This window comes from Micropterus dolomieu, linkage group LG20 (assembly GCF_021292245.1).
Source record: "Micropterus dolomieu isolate WLL.071019.BEF.003 ecotype Adirondacks linkage group LG20, ASM2129224v1, whole genome shotgun sequence".
Taxonomy (NCBI): Eukaryota; Metazoa; Chordata; class Actinopteri; order Centrarchiformes; family Centrarchidae; genus Micropterus; species Micropterus dolomieu.
The window spans coordinates 9,848,870-9,861,931 of record NC_060169.1 but is presented as its reverse complement, the minus strand read 5'-3'; the positions used below and the strand labels follow the sequence as shown (position 1 = coordinate 9,861,931).

General features: G+C 40.0%; 1 protein-coding gene across 3 annotated transcripts in view; it reads left to right on the top strand.

The window, feature by feature from the left end:
• Positions 1 to 13,062, top strand: part of map2k5 (mitogen-activated protein kinase kinase 5) — a 49,531-nt gene that overhangs the window by 15,648 nt on the left and 20,821 nt on the right. For all 3 annotated transcript variants that reach the window (XM_046033515.1, XM_046033514.1, XM_046033513.1), the window contains exons 9-14: positions 8,471 to 8,510; positions 8,643 to 8,711; positions 9,371 to 9,452; positions 10,489 to 10,550; positions 12,634 to 12,682; positions 12,793 to 12,866. In XM_046033515.1, coding sequence (XP_045889471.1) covers positions 8,471 to 8,510; positions 8,643 to 8,711; positions 9,371 to 9,452; positions 10,489 to 10,550; positions 12,634 to 12,682; positions 12,793 to 12,866 — 376 coding nt within the window. The remainder of the gene's footprint in view (positions 1 to 8,470; positions 8,511 to 8,642; positions 8,712 to 9,370; positions 9,453 to 10,488; positions 10,551 to 12,633; positions 12,683 to 12,792; positions 12,867 to 13,062) is intronic.

The window sequence follows — 13,062 nt, the reverse complement described above, 5'->3', positions numbered from 1 at the left end:
TGTTTGGAGGGCAAAGAACACCGAGTACAACCCAAAGAACACCATCCCCACCGTCAAGCATGGTGGTGGCAACATCATGCTTTGGGGGTGCTTTTCAGCCAAGGGGACGGGACAACTCCATCGTATTGAGGGGAGGATGGACGGGGCCATGTATCGTGGAATTCTGGACCAACATCTCCTTCCCTCAGTGAGAGAGCTGAAGATGGGTCGAGGATGGGTGTTTCAGCACGACAACGACCCTAAGCACACCGCCAAAGCAACAAAAGAGTGGCTGAAGAAGAAGCACATCAAGGTTCTGGAGTGGCCTAGCCAGTCTCCAGACCTGAATCCAATTGAAAATCTTTGTAGGGAGCTTAAAATTCGAGTTGCCAGGCGACAACCTCGGAACCTGAATGATTTGGAGGCTGTCTGCAGGGAGGAGTGGGCTAACATCCCTGCCGAAATGTGCACAAACCTTGTCACCAACTATAAAAACCGTTTGACATCTGTGCTGGCCAATAATGGCTTTTCTACAAAATATTAACATGCTGTTTGTCCAGGGGGTCAAATACTTGTTTTTCCTCATCAGATGGTTATCAATTTTTATAAATTCATATGATGTGATTTTCTGGAATTTTCTTTGGGATTCTGTCTTTCACTGTTAGAATGTACATGTGATTAAAATTGTAGATTGTTGCATTCTTTGTAAGTGGGCAAACCTGCAAAATCAGCAAGGGGTCAAATACTTTTTTCCCCCACTGTATATTGCATAATTTCCTGTTAGTATAAACTAGTTAAGTATGTTAATTTATTGTATAATATTGCATATGTAACTGCAAAAAAGCTGTTTACTATACAGATTAGTATATACTGTATACATATAGCATGTAGTATGGAATTTGGACACTGCTACAGTGTCTCTTCCAAGTTAGTTGTGTGTGTTATATCCACAGGGCATCTTGCCCAGATCCCACAATCACATTAACTGACTTTTAATTTTGAGGGGCAGTGTTTCCACACCATTTTCTTAGATTGTTGAGCTCTTCATTGTATCAGAGAGAGTGAGGCCAGTTCACACAAACAGACTTCATATAAGAAGCTATATATGGCTTTTTATGCTACATTTAGACAAATGACACTGCTGTCAAACTGTGTCACATTATATTCAGTTGGCAGCATTGCTGTGAAAAATGCATCCCTGTGGACAGACCGAAAAGTTGTCCTGTGTTGCTTACAGAGGACAGAAGTTTAGGAGCCACTTTATTTGTACCTTCATCCTCCTAGAAATGTCCCGGTTGAGGTCAACATTTCCACACATCCTCCTGAGGACAGCTAGGGTGATGGCCTTTCCTTCTATTCATCAACCAATGCTTTTTCAAAAACTTCAAGGGTTCCTTTAAGTCATTGTTCAAGCTGTAAGTTATCACTCTACAACTGGGCTTTGCTTCCAAAACTACGACAGCTGCATCCTTCGTGGTCTGCCTGTCCCCCTCTGCTGAGTCAGCAGTAGCTTTGTAAGCACCAACTGTGTTCTGGTCAGCCTCTTCCTCTGAAAAGGTTTTTATAGAAGGTCCACTCTGACTCCATGTACCCAATGTCCAACATGACACTAGGAGAGGCTGGCTCGATTATTAAAGCTAAATCATTCTGACCAGTGCTCTCAACCAGACATTGTCAGCAAACCTGTATAACAAAAATACTATCCAGCAGTATCACCTGCCATTAGATCCATGTGAAGAACATAACAGAGAACAGCGACGGCTCAGCCACTTCATCAACCCAAGTGTCTTAGGCATTTAATTACTAATACAGCAACATAGTTACTGTAATTGTAGATCTTTGACTTTTGCATTGGCGTGTACACAAACGTACAACCCTTGACTAGCATAGTTTAGATCGACCCTGTCTACCCTGAATTCTGACTGTTTCAATCACAGACACACCTGCACCTAATGCAGGACCCTGACGACATGTCTGTGTGAAATTGTCACAGCAGAATTTTACAGGCCTGACTAATGTAGATAAGATACTTGGAGAACAACTACTATAATCACCTTTTGCAATGATTTTCTGTTTAAATATAAAGCAAAAAAGGCATAGCTAGCCTTTCTGCCTATACATAACTAGACAGGTCATTTAAGCTAGAGGAAACCCAATATTGTGAATTTGTAACAAAATAGGTGTTAATTGTGTGTGTGGCCTTGACATAAGCCCCTAGAAATTTTCATCAGTAACTGTTAATTGCTTCCCTATTTCTTTAATTTTAATTATTTTATCATAGACAGAAACACTCAAAATATTTAATTCTGCTCTTCCCTTGGCTTCACCTTGTATTCAGTTTGGCTGGATTTTCAATTCAAGTTATTAAAATAGATATAAAGTCTTCTCTCTTCTCTTTAAATATCTCATGACAAAAGTAAATTAACGTATTATAAGACAAAAACATTTATACAGTAAACATCAAAACAGGTCTGTCTTCACCAAAGCTTTATCATGGTGGGCTTTTCTTAAGGGTCTGGACAAGAAGGATAAAGAGATGATAACATGAGGAGTCTTGGCCAGAAGGATCACCTTAATCTACTGTTCATCTCAATCAATCCCAACATTTGTTGTCTGTTTTTGTACAGATAAAAGAAGAGCGATTACATTACCATGGGTTAGACTAATTGTGTCCAACATATTTAGGTGTTCCTTACTTAGTATTTGTTAGTTGTGTAGACTAAAAGGCTGCCACAGTGTGGTATACCACAGCAATCTAATTTTCAAACATCTGCTGAAGAAACCCAAGAGACACTTATTAATGCATGCTTAAATGTAAATTACAGTGTATTACAACTTGGGTCATAGTTTTGCGCCTCCACCCATCAGTTCTTTGTACTAAAAGAGGTCTAATGGGGCAAGAAACCCTAACAGTCAGATGATCACACAGTATGGAGGCTGCTGCTGACTACGGTAGCTACTTTCTCATCAGTTGATGCCGGTACCACACACATTATGCAAACGGATAAAGTAGTCAAGGTAGAGTAGCCAGAGGATTGCTATAGCCATGGCATATCCTTATGTGTTGACTGGTAAACAACACCGTACAGGTGTTTTTACGCATCATGATTAAGAAATGGCAACAGCAGTTTTTATTTCACCAGGCACATATTTGCAGTATATTCATTATAATGTTCTTGTAAATGGGAAAAAAAAAAAAAAAAAAGTTACAAGTAGCGCCGTTACTAGTTTAACTACATTTCTCAATAGTGTGGTGGTAGCGTCGCTATTTTCTGAATCAAATAGCTTTTCGGTAACGAAGCTCTTTTATTGACAGAGTAGCGCAGTAGCTTCCAGACGCGCTACATTTTGCCAAGCATTTCTGAAGGATCAGTAAGTGACGCCACCGCCACACATGGACCTGTTTGTGCAGCCAGCAGAAGCGCTTCTGTGTGACGGTGACATCACGTACCGATCCTTGGGCTGATGCCTGCGACTTTGCTGCAGGGGAACAAAGACACGTGCGACTGAGTTTACTTTCTATTGTGATAGTTATTGTAACACCTCTTGTGAGAAGGATCAGGGTCCAGCCTGGACACCTCTTCCTCTAGTGAGGAGGAAACTTTGATATGTAGTGGCTTGTTTCCATGAGATGAGATGAGAGATTTCTCTCTCGCTCTCTCTCAGGCCTATTGCCACAAATGTTTAGGTTGTTTAGGTTGCAGTGTTGCCAGAGCACAAATTCACATATAAACAATAAAAAATATATAATTAATTAATAATGTGATAATTAAGTTACTTTATACAAACAACAATGCTTCTCTGTTTGTTGCATGAGGAAATACATTTAGCTGCAATGATATGGCATTAAGTAGGCGAGTTCTGTGTGTCTGATTAAGCGCTCTCTGGCACACACACTGTTTGGAGCAGGTTTTCAGTCTTCTTTTGCTACTGTGGAATGAAGTTGGTTCAATTTAAACTAGGCCTGTGTGTGTGTGTCTGTGTGTGTGTGTGTGCGCGCGCTATATGTATAGGAGGTGCATACGTAGTAAAACTTCTCCGTTTTAAAACAAAAAAGAATTAGTGTGGATGGGGCCTTAGAAACCAATTCTCAATCCTCTTCAGTCCTTCCCTTTGGTCCAGCTCATATTAGGCTTATCACGTGTGAAAAGCACTACCACTCCCAACCTTTTAACCTCTTAGCCCATTTATGACCCAGAGCCATTTAGACTCAATTGGATGTTACCAACACCTCAGCTCTCTAAAGCCACGCGCTGACCTAGCCATCCATCAATGTCAGCCTTTGTTTTTTATTACACACAATCTCAGAGGTCCATCTTGTCCACCAATCTAACTGACTCTATGGCTTATAAATACAATAACAAGGACACACAGGCTATTTTTGTGACTCATGGATGCAGCAGTGCAATTAAAACAAGCACATTTGCCTGGTGCGACTGTGGTGACATCTACTTAGACACCCACAGCTGTTCCTTTAGTCACGCAGACCATTTTCTCCATTGATTTCACCTCATTGATTAAACTGGATATTGAAGGGCCAAACCTCTTTGGTTAATTGGTGGTAACCCGGTATCTTGTATCCAGATATTTTCAGATTGTGTCTAGAAATAGTAGTATTGCAGTTTACACCTGACGTCACAGCACTTCATGCATCTTGAGTGAACTCTTTTGATTCGGGGCTGTTTTGGCGGCAAAAGGGTGATCTACACAATATTAGGCAGGTGGTCAAAATCCCCACAATACATCCTTCCTTCCTGAAGATTATAATGTTCAATTGAATCCTTCAACATTTACTGGTAACTGATGTATTTTACAGTTATTATTAATTAAGCAAGTTCACAAAGAATGACATTTGATTTTTATGATAATTTGCTTGTTAAATTAGCAGTAATGAATGACAAGGTGTCCTGATATAGGAAAATGATATTTAGGCCTCGGTTTGATTGTGGGTGCTGAATATTTGTAGTGTGTTAAGTGTTTTGTATATATATTGGTTATAGGTAGACTGTTGGGATCTTTAAGTATTTCTCCAGACAATTTGGCTAAATTATCTAATGATTGAGAACCTGAAAAAGCGTAATCTGAAGTCTGAATGGAGGGGAAAAAAGTGTTTTCAGCCTCAAGCTAAATGACTATGAAATCATTCTGATATGAAATGATTGGTTGAGCATTTGGTATCCTCTGGAAGTTAGTTTGACACAATGATGTTCCAATTTATTCATCGTACATTTACATACATTCATTCATTTAGCTGACTCTTTTATCTAAAGCAACTTATGCCTTTGGAGCAACTAGGGGTTAAGTGTCTTGCTCAGGGACACATTGTCATGTCACTGTGGGGACTTGAACCCGGGTCGATCACACCAAAGGCATGTGTCTTGTCATCACCACCCCATCTTAAATGAACTGTAACTGAAAAATCTATAATACAAACACAAAAAACCAGCAAGTATACAAACAAGAAACTTCTGCTGTAACAATTATTGCCTATAGGTGTCGCAAGACATAGGTTTTTAGCAGCTTTGTGTCGTTGCCTGTAGATGGCAACATTGACATGGCATCATCTGCAGATCCTAACTTTTGCAGCTGTTACTTTCCTTTCCTTGGAGGCCGTGCAATGTGGCATGTGCAGAAGTGGTCCAACAATAGGTGAATGCCATAAGACACCTTCTAAAAATACAAATCAGCAATATTAACTGCTGCAACTTTTTGAGCAATGTTGCTGGGCAGTCTTGCTAGTGGCAAGTCTGACTATGTTTTGAACGGATAGCGGCGGTGCAGGGCGGGTGCGGAGTAGTGGGGGAAGGGGATTACAGTAGTAATCTTTACTCATTACCATTGACGGCAATGTTGCCCTGCACAATTGCTCTGAAAGTTGCTCTGTGTATCATCAGCTTTACACCATATCATTAAACCAACAATCTGAGAAAAGAGTGGGTGTAGGGCAATTCTACAGCAAACAGAAAACCAACAGCTGTTGTGTTGTAATTTCTTTCCCAGCCACAAGAGACTTGTTCTCAAAAAGGATGTCCATTCATGGAATTAAGGAACATATTGACTTTCAGTTTTTATCATGGTAAGATATAAGCAAAACAATCCCTTCAACTTTTTTTATTTGAGTTCCTTAGCTTTGCTGCTTCAAATGTGTTGAATATTTTGTAAACCTATTTGTGTATGTTTGTATGTACATGCATGTCTATCGGTGTTTTAGGTTTCTATCGGTTTGTGACAGTTAGGAGACCCATTATGGCTGTATCAGGTGAAAGAGTCAGGGGGAGAGAGAAAGGCAGCTCGCTGTCCATGCAGCAGTGTAAAAGTACCATGTTAGCCCTGATCCAGGAGGCCAGTCTCTAACACACAGCCCCCAACTTCAGACATAGAGAGAGGCCCTATGAATACTGCATGATGGAGCTTTTATTACAGAGCGAGCTGGAGTGTAAATAAGATCCAAGCAATGGGGCACGTTTACTGGGGTCAGATCAGGGGGAAGTGGCGGGGGGTTGCTATGTAACCTTGTCCCCATGTCTCCCGCTGTCACAAGCCTGTCACTGTAACTCATACAGGGATGTTCGGCCCTGAGGAGGTCAAGGACAGTCTGAGAATAAAGCTTTAACCAAGCAGTAGTCACAACATAGTTCCTGCCCTAAAACATGCGTTTTCTTAAAACTTTGGGATTTCCAAACTCTTGTATATCTAAAACTGTGAATTACCATTAATATTGGGCCTGTTTTGCTTGAAGTAATATTGTAGAGATATTGCTATTTAGAAACTACAAGTAGTGTACAGTATATGGATGGTTTTAATGTCTGTTTGTCTTGATCTAACTCTAGCCAGAATTAATCAGGAAAAAAACAGCATTGGCTTTCATAAGCAGATCTGAGACTTTGCTTGAAGTATACACAAAAATTGTACACACTCAGATTAAACTTGTGCATATAGTATCCCACGTACACAAAGCTACACTTTACATGTGTTAAAGTAGTAGTTGGGTGCATTTAGCCACAGGCTGGGTATGTCTTTCAGCATGTCTTGAATTCTCATTGAGAACTACAAGTTGTTTAGCATGTTTAATCTCTTATCAGGCTTCCTTACACATACACAACCTGCCCAGTCAGTATTTAACATGTCTACCCCTGCAATCTTGCCTCAATTAACATCTTCATCTTAATTAAGAGGCAGCAGTCATGCTTAACTGGTATTGATTGTAGCCTAAAGGAAGACCGAGACATCAAAATGGAAACAAGGCCGTCAGCCTTATGTGCAAAGAACTCTTTTCCAGAAAAGATGGCACTATCACTCTCGGAGCAAAAAGAACTAACACTGTCCATGTAAGTCAGAAGGCTTGTGGTTTGTTCTATTAACTTAAGCTTAATGTTTATCTTTAGCCATTTCATATTTTGTTTGTTTATCTTTTGTGTGTAAACTTTTGGTCAAAGCTACGTGATGGCTGACAAAACTTGTCATGTTGCTTGAAACAAATTAAAGAGAAAATTTCTATTTCAACAATTGTGGACCTCCTACACGCAATATTAAATTAAAGGACAATATGAAAATAATCAAAGGTCTATAAACGACAGCTCACATATACCATGGCATAGCTACAGTCAGAGACTAGTCTTCATTCTTACTATAGGTAAATACACACTAACTGACATGGGACTAATAGGTGTCATTAATTAAGGCCTGGGCCAGTTTTGAGGTGTCTGGCCGAGGAGCAATGTGATACTCCAATCTACATTAATCACACCTTGCACCATACACATCCTCCCTGGAAGACCCACTGACAGTTGAGTAGCCAGGTATCACATTATCTAAGCCTGTTTGCAAGCTAACCAGCCTGTGTGACGTACACCACCTCATCCCCATCACTTGGCAGCTGTTGGACAGTATTTGTCCTTGAGGATTGTATGTTGAGAAGTCCTGAGGTATTATCACTGGTGCCGTAAACTAACCTTCAAGGGCTGTAACTAAAGCCAAAGTTTGGCATTAAGGAGTTTGATAATTAAATCATTACGGGGCCGGTCTGTGGCTGCTGCTTTACTTGCAACTCAAAACTCTGTCTGGAACAGCTAGTGATAGGGCTGGCTGGATCTGGTTTTGGGTGGTGACCTCTGACCTTTTAAGAGAAATGACAGATGAAACACTCGACAGGTGTCTGTGTTTCTGAGCAACTTAGCATGACAGAATGCCTCTATGAGTTATATCCTTTCATTACCCATCACTTGCCCTTTATGTACATTGTTAGTAGATTACATAACAATTTGTTGCTGATTGCTTTGATCAACATTTGTTTTTTAACCACATCCAAACAGTGACATTACATCGTTATTTTGGGGCAGAGTACAGGTGATTTTTGCTAAACAGAGTGTAATAGGCAAATATAAAGCTAAAAACTATATTAACTTCAAAATCTCAACTCAGGTTACCACTGAAATACACGCAAGTAACTGCTTTTTACCTTTTAATATAATTTTGTGTTTTGTCTCTGTAGAGCATACCATCTTCTTGGCAAGCGGGTTTTAGCTGTCAAGGTGAGAACTCCTTCCACATTGATGACAATAGTTACTCTTTAATGAGTGACCCTTAATCTAGTCCACTTCTACAGAACTTGTTAATTTTGTGTTAATTAAAGGCTTTACCTTTTCTTCCCATTGTGGTTACAGGTCATTCCCCTGGATATCACAGTGGAATTACAGAAGCAGATCATGTCAGAATTAGAAATTCTCTACAAGGTTAGTTTTTACTGATTACAGCTGTTCCTCCTAACCAAAACAATTTCTATTTTCTCCACTCAATGTTACTGTCCTACCAATTCTACAGTGCCGTTTATCGCCTCTAGTCTTACCATGTAAGCTAGGGATCAGTGATATATAGACTAAGGCATGTGAATTTATTGGTCACAGTTTGTGAAACAGGAGGGTTTTTTTCTGTTGCACCTAAAATGTACAGGCCCAAAAACTGTGAGCATGAAAACTCACTTAAACTGAGCATGAATGCACTTTGTGTTATCAACATTGAACCCGGAGAAAGAAGTTATGGTTATCCTAAGACAGTGGGAACATAAACTAACCTGAGCTCAGTCACGTGTTTCACCATGACAACATTTTGCTCAGCGAGCCTTCTTCCCATGCAGTGTGTGGAATTAAATCATAAATAAAGTATTTTCTTTCCAAACAAAAAGAGCCAATGAGTGATGCATTTGAGCTCGGACCACAATCACTTAAGCATGAGAAACTTAAAATTTTGTACAATGCAGTGTCCTGATCACATAATCACTTTTGCACTCAAATTCATAATGAGGATAATGTAGAAACGACATTTTTTTTTTTATCACAGATAAATATTTTGGCATGCCGTTTAACGATCACATTGTCTCTTCCCTTGATTGCAGTGTGATTCACCCTACATCATCACTTTCTTCAGTGCCTTTTTTGTAGAGAACAGGATATCAATATGCACAGAATTTATGGACGGTGAGTTTTTATGTGGCTTAAGCTAGATCATATGCTTTGTCTTTGCTTGACACAGCTGTGTAGAAGAGACTTTGGGGAACTGTCCTCTGTCTCTCTGCTGTGTATCCATTTACACTTCTGCAGATCAAGAGAACGTCTTATCGCTGTGAGCTGCTTAGCATGCCTGTGTGCTAAAAGGTACAAGGGTGTGATAAATCTTGACTTAAGTGCATTTGTAGGTGTGTTTGTATGTGTGTCTCTAGACTGGTGTGAGATGGGGGACTCTATGTTTTTAGATGTGTGTGTTAATGCAGTGATTCCCCTGTTTCACACATTTGCCAGCTTGTCAGCAAAGTCTGCCTAACATCTCAGCGCTCTTTACTTCATGAAACTTTTGTAATTTCCAGTTGTGCTTGATTACTGCCAACAAGAAATTACAGTGTTCCTTGTTTATGTTGTATTGATATGACAAATACATATCAATAAAATTAAATTGTCAGCAAGTGGCATTACAACAAATATTGAAGACTCACTTTAATTTTCAAGTACATTTTGAAACATACCAGTAATGTGTCTCTCTGCAGTAAACAGCTATTCTAAGAATGTCCAGCATTTTAAAAATTTCCTTTTCTTCTCTGCTTTGTTTTTCTTTGACCATTTTTGTTTTTGACTGTTTGACATTTTTGATGTTGATGTTGTCGGCCACAACCAAATAGAAGCTAATTGTTAAAATATTTAAATGAAAACAGGTGTACTGTGTTTAGACACATATTTTGTTGATATTTTGTTTCATGTATTTTGTCGAGTTATGCTAATGCCCTCAGTAGTGCTCATATTTACTTCTAACTATGAAATATATATTTTTTTAATTTATATTGTGTAAATTTGCTGGATCTGGATCCAGATGAATTTGTAAGCAAAACATTTGTGTTAGTTGTTTGGATAGGTGTGAAATGTTGTGGCAAAAATGAATTTGGCTTTGTGTCGTGCCAAAAAGGCCATTAGCAGACTAGTTAAGACATTGTACAAAATGCAATGACTCATTTGTCTTTTGCAGGTGGCTCTCTGGACGTGTACAAAAGAATTCCAGAGCATGTGCTGGGGAGGATCGCACTAGCAGTAAGTTTTCATGAAGTACTCAAAATCTCCCTATTAGTAGTTTGATTACAGAGTGAATCTCATTTCAATTGAAAGGTGTGTTCTTAATTAATACATTTATTTATTATGTATTTAAGTATGTAATCTATTAGAGTGTGCTCTGCCATATGTGTCTGGCAGGTACAGTTTTCTGTGTGACCTGTTATTCGTTTGTCGGATACAGAACCACTCTGAGGAAAAAACTCACTTTACTATTAATGAAATAAAAGACAATAGAACCACAGGTGTGAATTCATCAACTAGCTTCTATTTGGTTGTGGCCGACAATGTCAGTGTTGTTTTCCCCTTATCCTCCCCTCTCACCCTTCCTCTCTCCCTTTCTGCTCTGTTAAAACTAGCATTTTGATAGAAATGGCCTTGATGTTGATCAATGCATGCCTCTTTTCCACACTCATTATCCTTCCCCTGTCTCCAGCTTCTCTTTACTGTCTCCCCCTTTTAACTTTGTCCGTAATCAAACAATGACAGCTATTTAGTCAGTGTTAATTCTAATTCACAGCTTTGCCTCCTTTCCACTGTCACAGTTGTTAATTATCACAGAAGGAAAAGCACCCAAGAGGGTGTGAGTGAAGCTGCACACTGCAGTTGTTGCACTTGCCCCACCACCTTTTGAGGCAGCAGGACTTCAGAGAGCTTTTGTGCTTCCTTAATTTATCTCAGAGGTTGTCATGCATCAGAGATGGATGACAGGAGCTAGAGGCTAGAATCAGCTCTCACATCCCATAAATGAAAGAAATCACCACAAAGCAGTATTACACATTTGGAGATGAGTAATACTTAAACAAAATTATAATAATTATATGGATGTTTTACAGATCTGAACAGGTGTAGTCATGTGTGTCTGTGACTGGAACAAAAATTGACTTGGCAAATTGGTAGCTTTGATGTGCACCTCAGCTCTCCCTTTGCTGCCACAGTCTGATACAAAGTCTGTACTAGTGCAGCTGACATACCTAAACTGTAGTCAATTTTAGGATCTTTACTTCCCATTATGAAGGTAGCTGCATTCCTCTACCTGGGGCAAGTTCTCCCCCTCACTTGGGTTGAGTTAGCAGGAGCACCAGCCCCAAGAAGATGAAGCCTTTGTAGAGAGATTCATCGCCTCAAAATTCATCGCCTCAGATGGAAACCATGGTTGCAGTCTGAAGCTGATACACGGGGCAACCTTTTGAGCAATCTTGCTGGTGGCAAGTCTGACTATGTATTGAATGGAAAGCAATGGTGCAGGAAGGGTGGCGGAGTGATGGGGGAAGGGGATTACAGTAGTAATCTTTACTCATTACCATTGATGGCAACATTGCCCAGCACCATTGCTCTAAAAGTTGCTCCGTATATCATCAGCTTGAGAAAACCAAAAGGACAACATCATGCATAAATGGAGAGAGATTCCCAATTCCCAATTCCCAATTCCCTGTATATGTAATTGGCCTTTTATTGTCCAGAATACTACCACAGCTGTCACTCCGTGGCCCATTCTCCCTTTGCACACTCCACAGAAGTCCACGGACAACACAGTTTTAAGCCTTTTCCAGATATAAAAAGTACATCAGAGCAAATTTCTGAGATGCCTCAATTATCTCCCAGACTGTAAAAAACTGGGTATGTGCACCGCACCCAGGACAAAATCCACGCTGTTGGGTTTAAAAGCATACAGGATTTTACAAGAAAGCTAATCAGTGACATCCTCTGGTCGTCATTTATGAAACTGGCAGCACCGCTTCTGGTTAACAGTCTAAGGACAACATCGATACAAAATTAGAGAGAACCGTGACCGCACAGCATTTCATGATGAATCTTGTCAAACCATAAGGAGGTTAGGACCTTACTAACCACCTCAGCAACTCGTGCCATGACAGCCAGCTTGTGAGGTGTAAACAGGGTCATTGTCATTTTCCCCTCCCCATAAGTTCTGTTTGTATAGTTCAGTTTGTATAGTTCAACTGGAGGTTACTACTCCACAAGAATTACATTTCAGCCAATGTGTGCTGGTTAAATGTTGAATGATGTCGAAATTAATATATTTTTTCTTTGTCTGTGTTTCTAGGTAGTCAAAGGCCTGACATATCTGTGGAGCCTGAAGATACTTCACAGAGGTGAGTAAGGTAGTGCGCAGGCTCTGTGTTATTACAAAAAGAGCAGAGTTGATAAAGACAAGCTACAGAGTGCTGATGTTGCAGTTCTATCAAGCAGTTTGTCTCCGCAGATGTCAAGCCTTCCAATATGCTGGTGAACACCCGGGGACAAGTCAAGCTCTGTGACTTTGGTGTCAGCACACAGGTACACTGATTTGTTTGTGTGAGCAGGAGAGAGAGAGGGAGAGAGAGGATGGAAGAGAGAAGAATGAAAACAGTTGTCCATAGCTGCATCACCACAGTCCTGTGCAGTCTCTGCGTTTATGTGTGTGCAGATCTGTGTGCATATGGTCAACCTGTCAATCACTGAATCCATTTTCAACTCAAAACATCAGCGCCAT